The sequence below is a fragment of the Coffea arabica genome, chromosome 5e (assembly GCF_036785885.1).
Source record: "Coffea arabica cultivar ET-39 chromosome 5e, Coffea Arabica ET-39 HiFi, whole genome shotgun sequence".
NCBI classification, from domain to species: domain Eukaryota; kingdom Viridiplantae; phylum Streptophyta; class Magnoliopsida; order Gentianales; family Rubiaceae; genus Coffea; species Coffea arabica.
Genome location: NC_092318.1, coordinates 53108912 through 53121499, shown reverse-complemented (window position 1 = coordinate 53121499; position 12588 = coordinate 53108912). Strand labels below are relative to the sequence as shown.

Genomic DNA, 12588 nt, shown 5'->3' with positions numbered 1-12588 from the left:
GTAAGCTACTGGATCATGGCTTGGGTGGGAGAAGAAGAAACGTTAGCCAAACTTTTGGGCCACATGGGGTTCATTTCTCAATTTAAATACTAGCCCACGACAACTGGAATTGGTCCAGGATTGGGGACTCAAAAGCCCAGCCCGGCTAAAAGAACCCATTTATTTATTTTAACTTAATCCAAATAAATCAAACAAATTGAACAAGGACCCAAAAATTATAATAATAATAATAAAAAAAATTAGGATGCTACTACTGTAATAGTAGTTCTATACTAGACGGTGAAGATTCCAGCTTCCGGTTTCTTCCCACCTTCCTCGCAAGCTGGAAGTTGGAACCAACAATTTACTTAGCCCGGGCAGGTGCCCGCGTGAGTCCTCACCACCACCCTCCCCCGCGACGCCCCTGACCGAATTCCTCCAATTGGAAAGCGAGACCCAAAAAACTCCACGTCTCCACCTCCGGGATCCGAATCCACGTTCAACGGAGTAGTTTTCTCTAGATTATAAGCCCTAAGTCAACCTGCAACTTCCACATTTTTATGATCCAAAAGGTGAAATGAACGAAGTAATGACGGCAGCTGATGCATCCTCCAGCTTACGCCCATACTCATCTCCACACTCCATTTATCCCTCCAATCTCCCCCTTGTCTCCGCTTTCCTCGCTTGTCTTGTTGCCCAATTTCTCAAGATCTTTACCCATTGGTATTGCATTCTGATATTCTTGATTTGTTTTTTTTTTTCTTTTTGGCTGTTGATTTAACTGGTCTCATATGATAACAGAGAAAAGGTTTTTAACTTTACTCTGATTGTCTATCTTTAACTCTGAAATTTTAGCTTGGTTAATTCATGCTGTTTTAGGAAACTGTAGTTGTTGAAGTGTACTTGATTTTCTGTTAAAATTGGAATGACTAAAGGGTTGCTTCGGTTGAAATAGGGAAATATCTTTAGCTTTGTCAAGTTTATTGGTGTTATGTGGCGTGTTGACCCAAAGTATTTCTATTTAAGGGCTGGTGCTGTACTTTCCACTTTCCCTGTGAAAACTTTTTGAAGGGTAAATTGTTAATTTTATACCTAATTATATTGAGCTTGAGTTGAACCGAGATCAGTTGCCTTTGTTTAGTGATTTGAGAAGCTTAAGTCTGTGCAGAGTCTTTGATGACTTCCTTCAGGAGGAACAAAGGACATAATGAATTTTGTCATTAAATGTGTCTGCTTATTTAATGAACCCTGGAGTGATGTGGTGATAAATGGAACTACTAATGAGTGACGCTATGATTTCAGTTGGGACGATGGGGTGTTAATGTTAGACTGTCGGTGGTAAAGACGGAAATTAGTTAAAAGTTCTTTGCTTTCCATGTTAGTGCCTTTTTTGGAGCTTGCCTTTTTTTTTTTTTGTCACTTTCATTTTGTGCTTGTAACTTTGAAGCATTTGATTTCCAGGTTCAAGGAGAGGAAATGGGATTCGAGAAGGATGCTTAGTTCTGGTGGAATGCCGTCATCACATTCAGCAACTGTTACTGCTCTTGCTGTAGCAATAGGTTTGCAAGATGGAGCGGGAACATCTGCTTTTGCCATTGCGGTCGTTTTGGCATGTGTTGTATGTACTTTCTAAACCAGGTTTTCTCCATTCTTTTACATTTGTATTACATAGCTTCAAAAATGCTTTAGTAATATTTAAAGTAGGAAGGTCAGTGGGCAACCAAACCCCTTCAACATCAACCATAATGTGTTTATTCTAGACGGAATAAGGTTTTGTAGTGGGAAACTGAGATGGTTTTATATGTCAGATGGCGGATCAATTGAATCTACTTGATAGCATATTTAGAAACATACACCATTCCATTTAACCAACTAACTTAGGGTCCTGATATCTCTGGCAAATAGCTCCCTTTTTTCCTTTTTCATATTCACTCTCTCTTGCTCTCTGGTTGGGTTCTTTGTTTTGTTGAGGCTGCAGTAGCTACTTTCTTTATCGGAGCTTTGGATAGTTTAACAAGGAGCAATCATTTTCAGTTATTTCTTTTTGCATTTATTTCAGGTAATGTATGATGCTACTGGTGTTAGGCTTCATGCTGGTCGGCAGGCTGAAGTAAGATTTTACCTTTTGCATTCAAAGATCCTTCGCTAACTGTTTATTAGTGTCTCTCCCTATGAACTTCATTAACTGTTTATGAGCTTTCCTGTCTTTTGTGTTTTAGTTACATTCTTCATTGGATGGGTATGCACATTTTGAACTGTGTGTATGAGTTATCCTATTTACTAGAAACTTTTCATATGGCTTCTTATACAATGCATGTTGTATTCAGGAGTCTACCCAAGTTGTTTTTCTTGCTTTTTGTTGATTATATAGTTTGACCTTTGTTTGTGCAGTTATTGAATCAGATAGTTTGTGAATTGCCCCCTGAACATCCTGTCGCTAATGTTAGGCCTCTGCGAGATTCACTTGGTCACACTCCTTTCCAGGTTTGACTGCAGAAAAACTCCTCTAGTTTTACTTATTCTTAAGTTATACAGAGACTGATTGCTTGTTACTGGCTTTTAATTATTTTATTTTTCTTTTAAATGTGGGTTTTGCCTTTTGGGGTCTTGGTTTGGTTGTTGAAGGCTGGACATCTGTGAGCAGCCTTTACTGATATACTTTCTGAACTCTGTTTTATTCATCTGGAACATTGACTCTGTGTTTGGAATGCTACTGTTGTTTAATAATATGCTCGAGAACGGAGTTAGTGCCTTTCACTAGTTGCTGGACATATAAATCCACCCAATGCTGTCCTCCATCAGGGTTCTTTTTGTAAACTACGGTTGTTTGTTTTGGGTGTTAATGCTGCCTTTTCTTTTTTCTTTTTTAATTTGTTCCCAGCAGGGGAGGTGGGATTTAAGAAGCGGGAAAGGGGCAGGGGGATTTGAACCTAGGACCTCTAATTCCTAAGGCCTCAACCTTAGCAATTAGACCAAGGCCTTCTCGGCTTGTTAATGCTGGTTTTAATATTCTCTTAATGAAATTTAAATAATTATTTAATATCTAATTCTCAATGATGCGCCACTTATGTTGCAGCGTACTTACCTAGAAAATAAGTACTGTGATACCCATCTTGTGCCTGATGTTTATATTTGGGTTACATGCATTGATGTCTGCTGAATTTATCTTTTTAGCGTGTCACTATTATTCCCATATAGAGGTATTGTGGCTAATGTTCCTTGCAGTGATATCATGATGAGCGGTACCATTCAGAGTCACTTCCATGGTATACTACTGTCTTCTTAATTGCAGCGATTAACACACTGTCCAGCTTTTTAGGTTCTTAAAATATTATGTACTACAGCATGAGGATAGCTTGACCCCACCAAACCACCCACCCACCACCACCACCACCACCACCCCCCCCCCCCCAAACCAAAAAAAAAAAAAAAGAAATTCTCATAGTGACATTATGTGGTACAGGTTGTTGCTGGTGCTTTGCTTGGATGTGTGGTAGCCTATCTCCTGAGTAGCTCTGCTTAGAATGGCGCTGGTGATTCTTCAGAGCCAAGTGCTGTAAGAGGCTTTTGTACTTTCTGATTCGTTCAGGCTGCAGCTTGACTGGTCGCCTCAAGTAGAAAGGAAAGAGCTAGGAGTTAGGAATCGGATCCTTTGTGGTGGAAGATACGCTCATTAAGACACGGTTTGGGAAATTTTGCGTGGTGGGGTCATTAGAGGGTGTGGGTGATCGAAACTGTGTATCGGTACAAGTAACATATATAATGTCATTTGTATTCTGTGTTATGGTATCCGTTTTCTAAGATCTTAGATAAAGAATATCCAGTGGAATTGGAGGCAATTCTCAACATTTGTATTTGTGTACACATAGTCAACTTGGTGAGAAATGAGTTCTACTGTTGACTCAGTGACATATATAGTTGTTAGATTGTTGTCGATGCTAATCCCCTGTAATTCATCCTCATCAATTAGATGAGATGTAGAATTGACGTGTAGCATGTTCCTGGATGGCAAAGTGAGTTTTGATTTAGGCCTCCCAAGGTTTCTTTGCGTCCTTATATTATTGTTAATCGAGCTTAGTTCAGTTTTACTTTGACACAAAAGGAGAACCTTCAGCTCAAGAAAATAGGTCCTTTGTTACTGTAAATTTTTTGTTGACTGGTGAATTTGTTTTTAATGGGTTTCTGAGAAGGATGGTACTCTAGCGGATGACCCTGCTTTCTTCCTCAAGGCAGAAACATATTATAAATTTATGCCAATTGCAGGTTCCTTTGAATCTGATTTCTGGTAACAATATTGGGGTAATGACATTGAGGAGAAAGAGAGAAGTGCCGTGATACTTGCATCTAGCTTTTCAGCATCTATTTATCTTGTGACTATTGTCCTCTGGCAGTTTTAAGTGACTTTTTTTTTTTTTGTATCTTCCAAAAGTGAATGCCTGCAAGTGAACGTTCGTCTGCATGTAACTGTTTATGTTCTATTGTTGGGATGGTTTCGCAGCTAAGTAGGTGTCAACTGATTCGCAGGTGATAGTTGTCATTACAATTGCACAATTCTTCGGTTCATTGAACCATTACAAGTAAAGCCAATTTGGTGTATTAAGCTTTTATTTTGCAATATATTTGCGGAAGAGCGGGCTGCGTAAAATAAACGTTGAGCCACAGAAGTTCGAGTAAGATGGATATGGTCCAGAGACAGTGCAACATTGCAACAAAGCGAGGTAACGGTCTTATTTGGTGAAGTATCTTTTGCTATGCATGTTACTAAAGTTTGGATCGGAGATGATAACCTCAAAAAGGTTATGCTGGTTTTATTTTCCATGGCAGATCAGGGCTGTACTTTTTAGTGCTACTTGAAACCTTATGGATCTTAGGCACATGGGGTATTTACTTGGTACTACTCACTGCTCAGGACGGTGCATGCTCGAAACCGACTTTTGAAATAGTTGAAAAAAAAAAGGAAAAAAGAGAACAAAAATGCTTAACGCAACTCTAGGGAGAGATAAACTAATGTGGATGAGATAAAACATAATAGAGACAAATGACAGGTAGTTTTTTCACTTCAAAAAGTCCGATCCGATGAGATGGGATTGCTAGAGCTACTCAGCCGATCCTCGGACAAGTTTATCCAAATGGATGACAACATTATTGTGTCTTCTTGCCAAAAGCTTCGGTCTCTACTGTTTATCACCGGACATCTTTATCTCTACATCTCTAATGGGAAAGAGAACAGGCGAGTATCGAAGATTGTACTTTCCTTTCGTTTATCTTATCAAATCAGTTTCCAAGTTCCAACTAAGCTAAGCCTTAGAGAGTAAGCGAAATCCTCGGAAAGAAACAAAACCGGAGCAAGCAAAAACCCCGGAACAATTTGAACGGACATGCCTACAAGTGAATCTGAAAAGCTCATCCAAACAATAATATTATGAAATTCAAGAGAAAAAAAAAAAAAAAAAAAAGCGTAAAAAAGGTGAAGATTATGCCTGGACCGTCAACTTGGTAAATTGTCCGCCTGCTGGCCCAATTGGCCCAGAGCCGTAGAATGGAAAAAAAAAAAAAAAAGGAAAAAGTATAATCGGATTTTGTGGCGGGGACTCCACGACCACGACTGCGAGCATGACAATTCTTCGAGTGGGCTTTTAGTCGTAGAGATAAGAGATTCCATCGGAAAACTTAAGCTACTTTGGGACCAGGGCAAAGATCACGCATCTGGATTTCTTACGACAGGAAAAAGGGCGACTGGATGGGTAAAAACGCCGCCGGCCGGTTGAAGCAAGTTAGTGGACAAGAGTAGAAGAGCTGCCTGCCTTTGCCTTTGTATTCTCCTAAAATCAGAAAAAAAAAAAATTCAAAAAGGGGAAAGATCGTGTGGAATGAGAATAATCAGTCCGTTTTCCCACCGACCTTATCGTATGAAAATGTCTAGTCCGACTCAGATGAACTTTTCCCTGTTTCGCGTGTTCTTTGGTCTCCTTGATGACGTAAGTCAGAATCAAAATCTCCTTACTTGAAGTTGACGATGATAAAGTTCAGACCTCATTCCTCCTTCTATGGAGCAGGCGCCCATTTTCATTGCCATCCCTAAGGATAGTTGCTTGCCCTGTATGGTTGGCAAGGCCTAGTCTAAGATATATTCAAGTTTCAGGCAAATAAACTGAGATTTTCTTGTACAGTAGTAACAACTTTTTGGATTAATTTTTCCATATGCTAATAATGTAGATGCCATTAGGTTTGGATGCCCGATAATTAATTTTAGTTTAAATTTGAAATTCAAATTTTTCATGTACGATGTGCATCTGAACCCAATAATATATATGCATTGTAATGTACGAAAGATTAATTTACACACATAAATTCTAGAATATACTAGTTGGTTATCAATTAATCTATCCCACCACATCATGATTACTTGACAGGTTTCAGGGGAGGACAGCTTTTGGTGGCACCAGGCAAATATGAGTGGACGGTTTTGTCTAAATTAGTTTGGGGAAGATTTGTGTGAGGATATATATAGTTCGAACAATTCTCTTTTATATTTCAACCACTAAAGCTCTATATCCAGGATTTAATTAAACCCTAAAAGACAAGAAAGGATTCGGGCTCCAGTGTAACCCTACCATAACCAAGCAAGTTTTTCCACCATGTTCTGATTGTTTCGTCTTTTTGGAATTTTATTTGCTTCTTTTTGTTGGATTGCACGTTATTCTGTTCAAGGAGTATTAATTTATTTTCATAGGGAATCAGGATAAAGGCAAACCAACATTCTTCCAACCCGGCCCCCTTAATCTGATTTTCACCCCTGCGTCTGTGTATATAAATCAATAGGCCCCTCCACATTTCCACTCCACCGTACTAAAGCAGCTACTGCCATTCACTCCCTGTTCAAAGAAATTACACAAACACAAACAACATCCTAGTGTCCATATTCCTAAACGTATTTTATTGATCATGGACAAGTTTAAGAAGTCTCAAATTCTAAAGCTTTTTTTCATAGCTATTCTCCTAAGCGTGACGCCTATCTTATCTACATCATTGAGGTCTCCATATCTCTACTTTGTTTTCAATCTTCTCATCGTCGCGCTTGGTGCTGAAGCTGGCCTTCTTTCCTTCATTCTCAAAGCAGCAGAAGACAAGAAATCTCCTCCTTCTAAAAGTCATGAAACACAAAAAGCTAAGATGATAATTCCTTCAGATCAGTATTCTCCGAATGATAAAGAAATATCTGCCAACACCACCAACAAGGCAATGCTTCTTGAATCTGAGCCTACAACAACCAAGAAAAAACCTGATGTGGCCGAGAAGTTGTCGTCTGAGAAGATTGTTGCAGGTGTCAAGGTTCAGAAGATTGTCGAGAAAAGCCCTTCTACACCAAGCCTATTTTTTATAGCTGGTGCTGAGACTGAAGCAGAAGATTTTAGTTCTGATGATGATCAACAGGAAGCTGTTGGGGATGTGCTTAGTGGGCAGGAGCTATTTCATAAGGCTGAGACATTTATTGGGAACTTCTATGGGCAATTGAAGATGCAAAGAGAAGACTCATGGAAGAAAATTCATGAGCTTTACCATAAAGCCTTTTGATCACCCGCAGCACCCCCACATACTCCTGTTTCTCCCAAAGTTCCTGATGTAAGGTTTGGTGGCCTCTGATATTTATTATTGGGCTCGGCCTTTTGGGATGTGCATGTGATTTTCTATTCATGTTTCTCCAAAACCTTAGGAAAGGTCTGTCATTGTTTCTGCCAACTAGCCAGGTTGGTAGTTTTTAAAGTGCCAAAATTCTTGCCGTCCTTAGAGAGGTGGCTAATTTACCTGGTACGTATGGAGGATCTTATCCATCATCTACATATAATTTGTGTCAGATTGGACATGACACTGGTGAAAAAACAAATAGTACATTTCAAATTATTGAATTAGATAAAGTTTGCAGGTACAGGTTGAATCTATGTGTATATAATGTAAGTATTTTATTTTAATATAAATGACGTCTTGATGCTGTATTGGTACTTCATTTTTCATGATCACCGCTACCTAAAAAGAAGGCTACAAGGTGCATTAATTCAGAAAAAAATGGAAAAGGTCCTTGAGCTCTTTTGTGTAGCTGCATGCTCTTTATTTGTTCTTTTTTGGCTGTCAAGGGCAAAAGTTTGAATTAGCAAAGGCTAGATGTTAATCGCATGCTTTTCCGCTTGTTTTGCTTATAAATTCATGGAGTGCAGGTTTTATCATTCGAAATTCTAACCATCATGTTCAAGTTCAAGGGAGGTAAAGAACGACTACTTTCATGATGTTGCCCGCTTTTCCAAGTAATCCAACTACGATTCTGCGGTATCGATGCAACTGCTTGGAGGCTACGACTTAAAAACGGTTTGCAATGGTGCTGACTTGGCAGATAAAGCTAATATATTTGATACGCTTGTCAGTACGAGGTTTTAACTGTCCAAAATCTTATTCCGGGATTTTACCTTGTTCTTGTTGATACAGAGAGATAGGGTTAATCACACTTTACCCTCTTCCCCCCGAGATTTGGAAGTAATCACGCTTAACGCCCTAAATCTTAAAAGTGTACGCTTTACACCCTAAGAGGACTAGTCAACTTTACAAATCTTAATTCCACGAAATGAAAAGTAAGTTCTATGAAAATATTGTCCTTTTTTTCCGAGTTTATCTTTAAAAAATAACAAGCTAAATATTACGTTATGTTTCCAAAGTTTTGCTAACTAATATTTATTGTTATCGCCATTGTTATTCGTTTTAAATTATAATAAACTGAATAAAATATTTAAAACATGAACATGACCAATATGAGTAAGAAATGATTTATTTATTTTGTTTTTATCAATTTGATATTTTTGTATAGTGGATATTGTATTGACCATGCATATTTTTAGCAATAAAGGGACAATAATAGTAAAATACTAATAATTTCATAACTAAAAAATGTATAATGTCATTACACTTACATTTTTCTTTTTGATGGAATCAAGAATTTCTAACTTTGACTAGTTTTTACGGGGACAAAATGTATACTTTTAAAGCTTAAGACGGTAAAGTGTGACTAACCCCAAAGCCAAGGGGGCAAAGTGTGATTAACATTTTGCAGTATTAATCACCTTTCTTTTTTTTTTCGCATAACCATCAAACTATCCCTTCGTATGTGGTATGAACATAATTATACTACGAGTCTTCACCAATAAGTCGTGCATTGGATACTCGCGAAAACACGGGACATTAATTACACAGGTAATTTAATCCGATCAAACGATGATCTGAATTTGCGGCAGAGAATCTAGTATTAACACAACTATAGAGAGGATCAACTGGAAAAGCAATACTAATCTTTTTTCTTTTTTTTGTTTGTTTGTTGGGCTTTTCCTCTCAAATTTATTCATGTTAGAAGCTTTCTAGCTCACACTCGAGTATTCTTTTTTGTGTTTTAATTAGTAAAAGTTTCTTGCCCTTTTCGTATGCAGCCAAATCCGTTTGCACCATGTGAAATCATATCTTTTCCTTTTGCGACGTCAAATCTGAAGGGAACCGGGGACACGGAGCAGGCCACTATATGCTTCAATTGCGACTCCTCATAGGGAAAAGTGCCATGCCACTTGCGTTGGTCCGTCTGGATCAGCTGTTTTTGAGATATTTTTAAAAAATTTTGCTACAGCAAAATTTTTAGATTATATTTTAAGATATTTTTCAGAAAATATTTTGGGATATTTAAGAGTAAAAGAGTTTCTAGAATATATTTTGAAATATAAAATTTTAAAAAAGTTTTAACTAATTTTTAGATTACCTTTTAGTGTACTTTTTAAAAATTTTTATTGTATTTAAAAAATTAATTTTTGAAAAACACTCCCATCCAAAAGTCGTTTTTATTGGATCCACCATTTCTTAGTTCCATTTTATCATCATCCAATTTCTATACTTCAAATCACAATATATATATATATATTGCATTGAGAATTATTCACGTACATTTCTTCTCTTTGTTATAGGTTTTGTCTTCACAAGATTACCTAAAGAAGAATCTGCGAAGCGAGAGGATGGAGGCACTTAGGTCAGCTTACATATTATACTACTGTTTAGAATAGACACATCAAGTTGAAGTACGTCTCCTGGCTCTTTCTCGGGCAAAACCATGAATACGATGAGCTGTTGAAATTGTGAAGAATGTTCCTGCGAGCTGTATATTTCCCTTTCAAGATTTGATCTTTTTGAATGTTCTTCTCCATTTATCCGTATCAGTTGAGATTCCGGAATTTGTAAAAGATAAAGCCCTTTACTTTTTTATTATTATTTGATGGATAAGTGGTCGTCCCTGGGAAATAGTAGTGACATTTCTATGCTTTGAATCTCGGATTCCATTCTGCGCTTCCTGGCTTGTAAACGTCCATCCGGATTGAAAACGAGCCCGCTTACGCAGCAGCTTCATCACACCTTTATCTCGCTTTTTCATGATATTGCCTCTCAATTCATGCCTATAAAGATTTTTCTGTAGAATGTACGTTTACTGCTTTCCACGGATTTTTTTTTTTTTACCCCTTTGTTCCTACCACATATAGAGATTTAACTTCACTGTACCCTAAACCCAGCTCCAATCATGGGTTGGCATGGCAAGACCTCAAATAAATAGCACACCCCAATATCTACAATTTCTTGGTTTGACATGGCTGTTTTTGAAAGAGTTTTTATGATTTCCTCTACACTTTGGGCCAAGTTTTTCGTGGCAGAGCTTGAATCTTTGATAAATCCACTCATTCTTCTTTGAAGTTTGGGTCGGACAAACTCCGGGCTGTGGCCCAGGAGAATATGGGCTGGCCTTTTATTAGGTTTTGTACGTGACGAAGGCTCGTACTCTCCAATCTCTCTCGCCGCTCCCCAAACCCGCCAAAGGAGCAGGGGGGGTGCCGGGGAGGGGGGTTGCGTGTGTGTGTGTGTATGGTGTGAGAAAGGAAAGCGAGAGCTTTTGGAGGTGAGGCTGCGGAATGGACGCAAAACAACCAATTTGGCTGTAGAGTTATTTCCATAATTGTCAATCAAAAATCAGCAACCTGGCAATTTCTTTGTTGGCCTCTGCCAACCAAACAGATAGATACTAAGCAGGGATGGCAGGGATGGTTTTGGGACTGAGCAAGCTTCCCCACCCCCCCACCCCCGCCCCACTGCAAAAGTTTCACGGTCCCCAGTCCCCAGTCCCCGCCCCACTACTTCACGGGTGCATCCGGCCCACCCCACTAGTATTATTATTATTTAATTAATTTTTTCTATTTATATAGATCTAATAATAATTTTATTAATCATTTTTTTAAGTTTTAGCAAAATATTATATCACTGTATCATAATAACAAAACATGTTACTTAATTCATATAAATATATTTATACAATAACAATAACATACCATTTATTTTATATTATATATATAAAAACATACACAGATATTATACTATGTTACAATTTAGGCGGAGGAGGGGTGAGAAAAATTCACTCCGCCCCGCCCCATTCCTCCTCCTATGGGGTGGACACTCACGACTCTGCAAGCACTCGTCCCAATTATCATCGCTAATGCTAAACATTTTGCAATTAAGGAAAAAAAAAAACATAAAATTGCTTCTCGTCAAGGAATCCCACAGCTGTACCATGCAGCATGGTTGGATTAAAAGGAGAAATAGATTATACAGAATAAACACGAAGGCTGTCCAATAAATTCATACTCTAAGCCGTTCGAGGAGGAACGCCCGTGTGTTCATGCACGAAGCGTCTTTAAATCCTACATTGAACTAATCCCAGATAGAATATTACTACTACTTAACAAACGAATACATGTTATTGCAGTTCTGTTAAACTAATAATGTCGTTGCAGTGTCATGTCGAAGTACGTAGGTGATGAAGCCAAATGATCCACGAGTATAGCTGCCCCTTCAATCTGTGCCTGAGCCCAATGACTTGTTCATACCAGAAATGAGATATATGGGAGAAAGAGGTGAGCATAAAATAGTGTCAATGTACTTGTTCGACGATGTAATCTGTGCTAAGTCTAGATAGATGCTCTATGGAAAAACCATTTAAATTCTTAGGTGAAAGATGCCCTCCTGACTTCCTCTGAGTTTGCTCAATTTAAAAATCGTAAAAAGTTTGGAAGAGCAAAAGCTCCGGCCTGTAACATGCTCAACTCAACAGACATGCCCTTACAGTCCAGCTGGGAACCTGATATTATATACACCAACCTCAGAATAATTGAGAATTAAAATTGTAGAACCAAAGCAAGATGGGAAACTGAGAAGAAGAAGAAGAAAGGTAATGCCAACTGGTAATGTTGAGAACAACAGGCTAGTCAATAATGTGTGCATTTTAATTCGTAGAGAAATATCTATTGAAACTTGAAGAAGAATGGAGGAGTCAAAGAAGCAGGCTTGCAGCCTCTCAAGTTTCCTGATCAGCTTGCTAATCATTATCCCCTTGGTTTATTGTGCATTTTTCCAGCTTGATCAATGTAATTTAATTAGCTTTTCTTCATAGCGTCAGATTGGCATATCAATCTACCTTTGCATAATGTTAAAATGTGGCTAGTCATTTCATATTTATCCATTCTGATCTGTCAAAAGCATTTTTGATAT

At 38.2% G+C, this 12588-nt stretch overlaps 1 protein-coding gene across 2 annotated transcripts; it reads left to right on the top strand.

The window, feature by feature from the left end:
• Positions 1-249: 249 nt before the first annotated feature.
• LOC113687862 (uncharacterized) lies at positions 250-4011 on the top strand. 2 transcript variants are annotated; one of them, XM_072049324.1, is made up of 6 exons: positions 250-702; positions 1441-1597; positions 2039-2089; positions 2371-2463; positions 3205-3245; positions 3443-3768. In XM_072049324.1, the coding sequence occupies exons 1-5, from the start codon at positions 557-559 to the stop codon at positions 3205-3207; spliced, it is 450 nt and encodes a 149-aa protein (XP_071905425.1). In that variant the 5' UTR covers positions 250-556; the 3' UTR covers positions 3208-3245; positions 3443-3768. The 2 variants fall into 2 exon arrangements, with proteins under 2 accessions (XP_071905425.1, XP_027061183.1); XM_027205382.2 differs by lacking the exon at positions 3205-3245 and having other exon boundaries at positions 3443-4011.
• The last annotated feature ends 8577 nt before the right edge of the window (positions 4012-12588 follow it).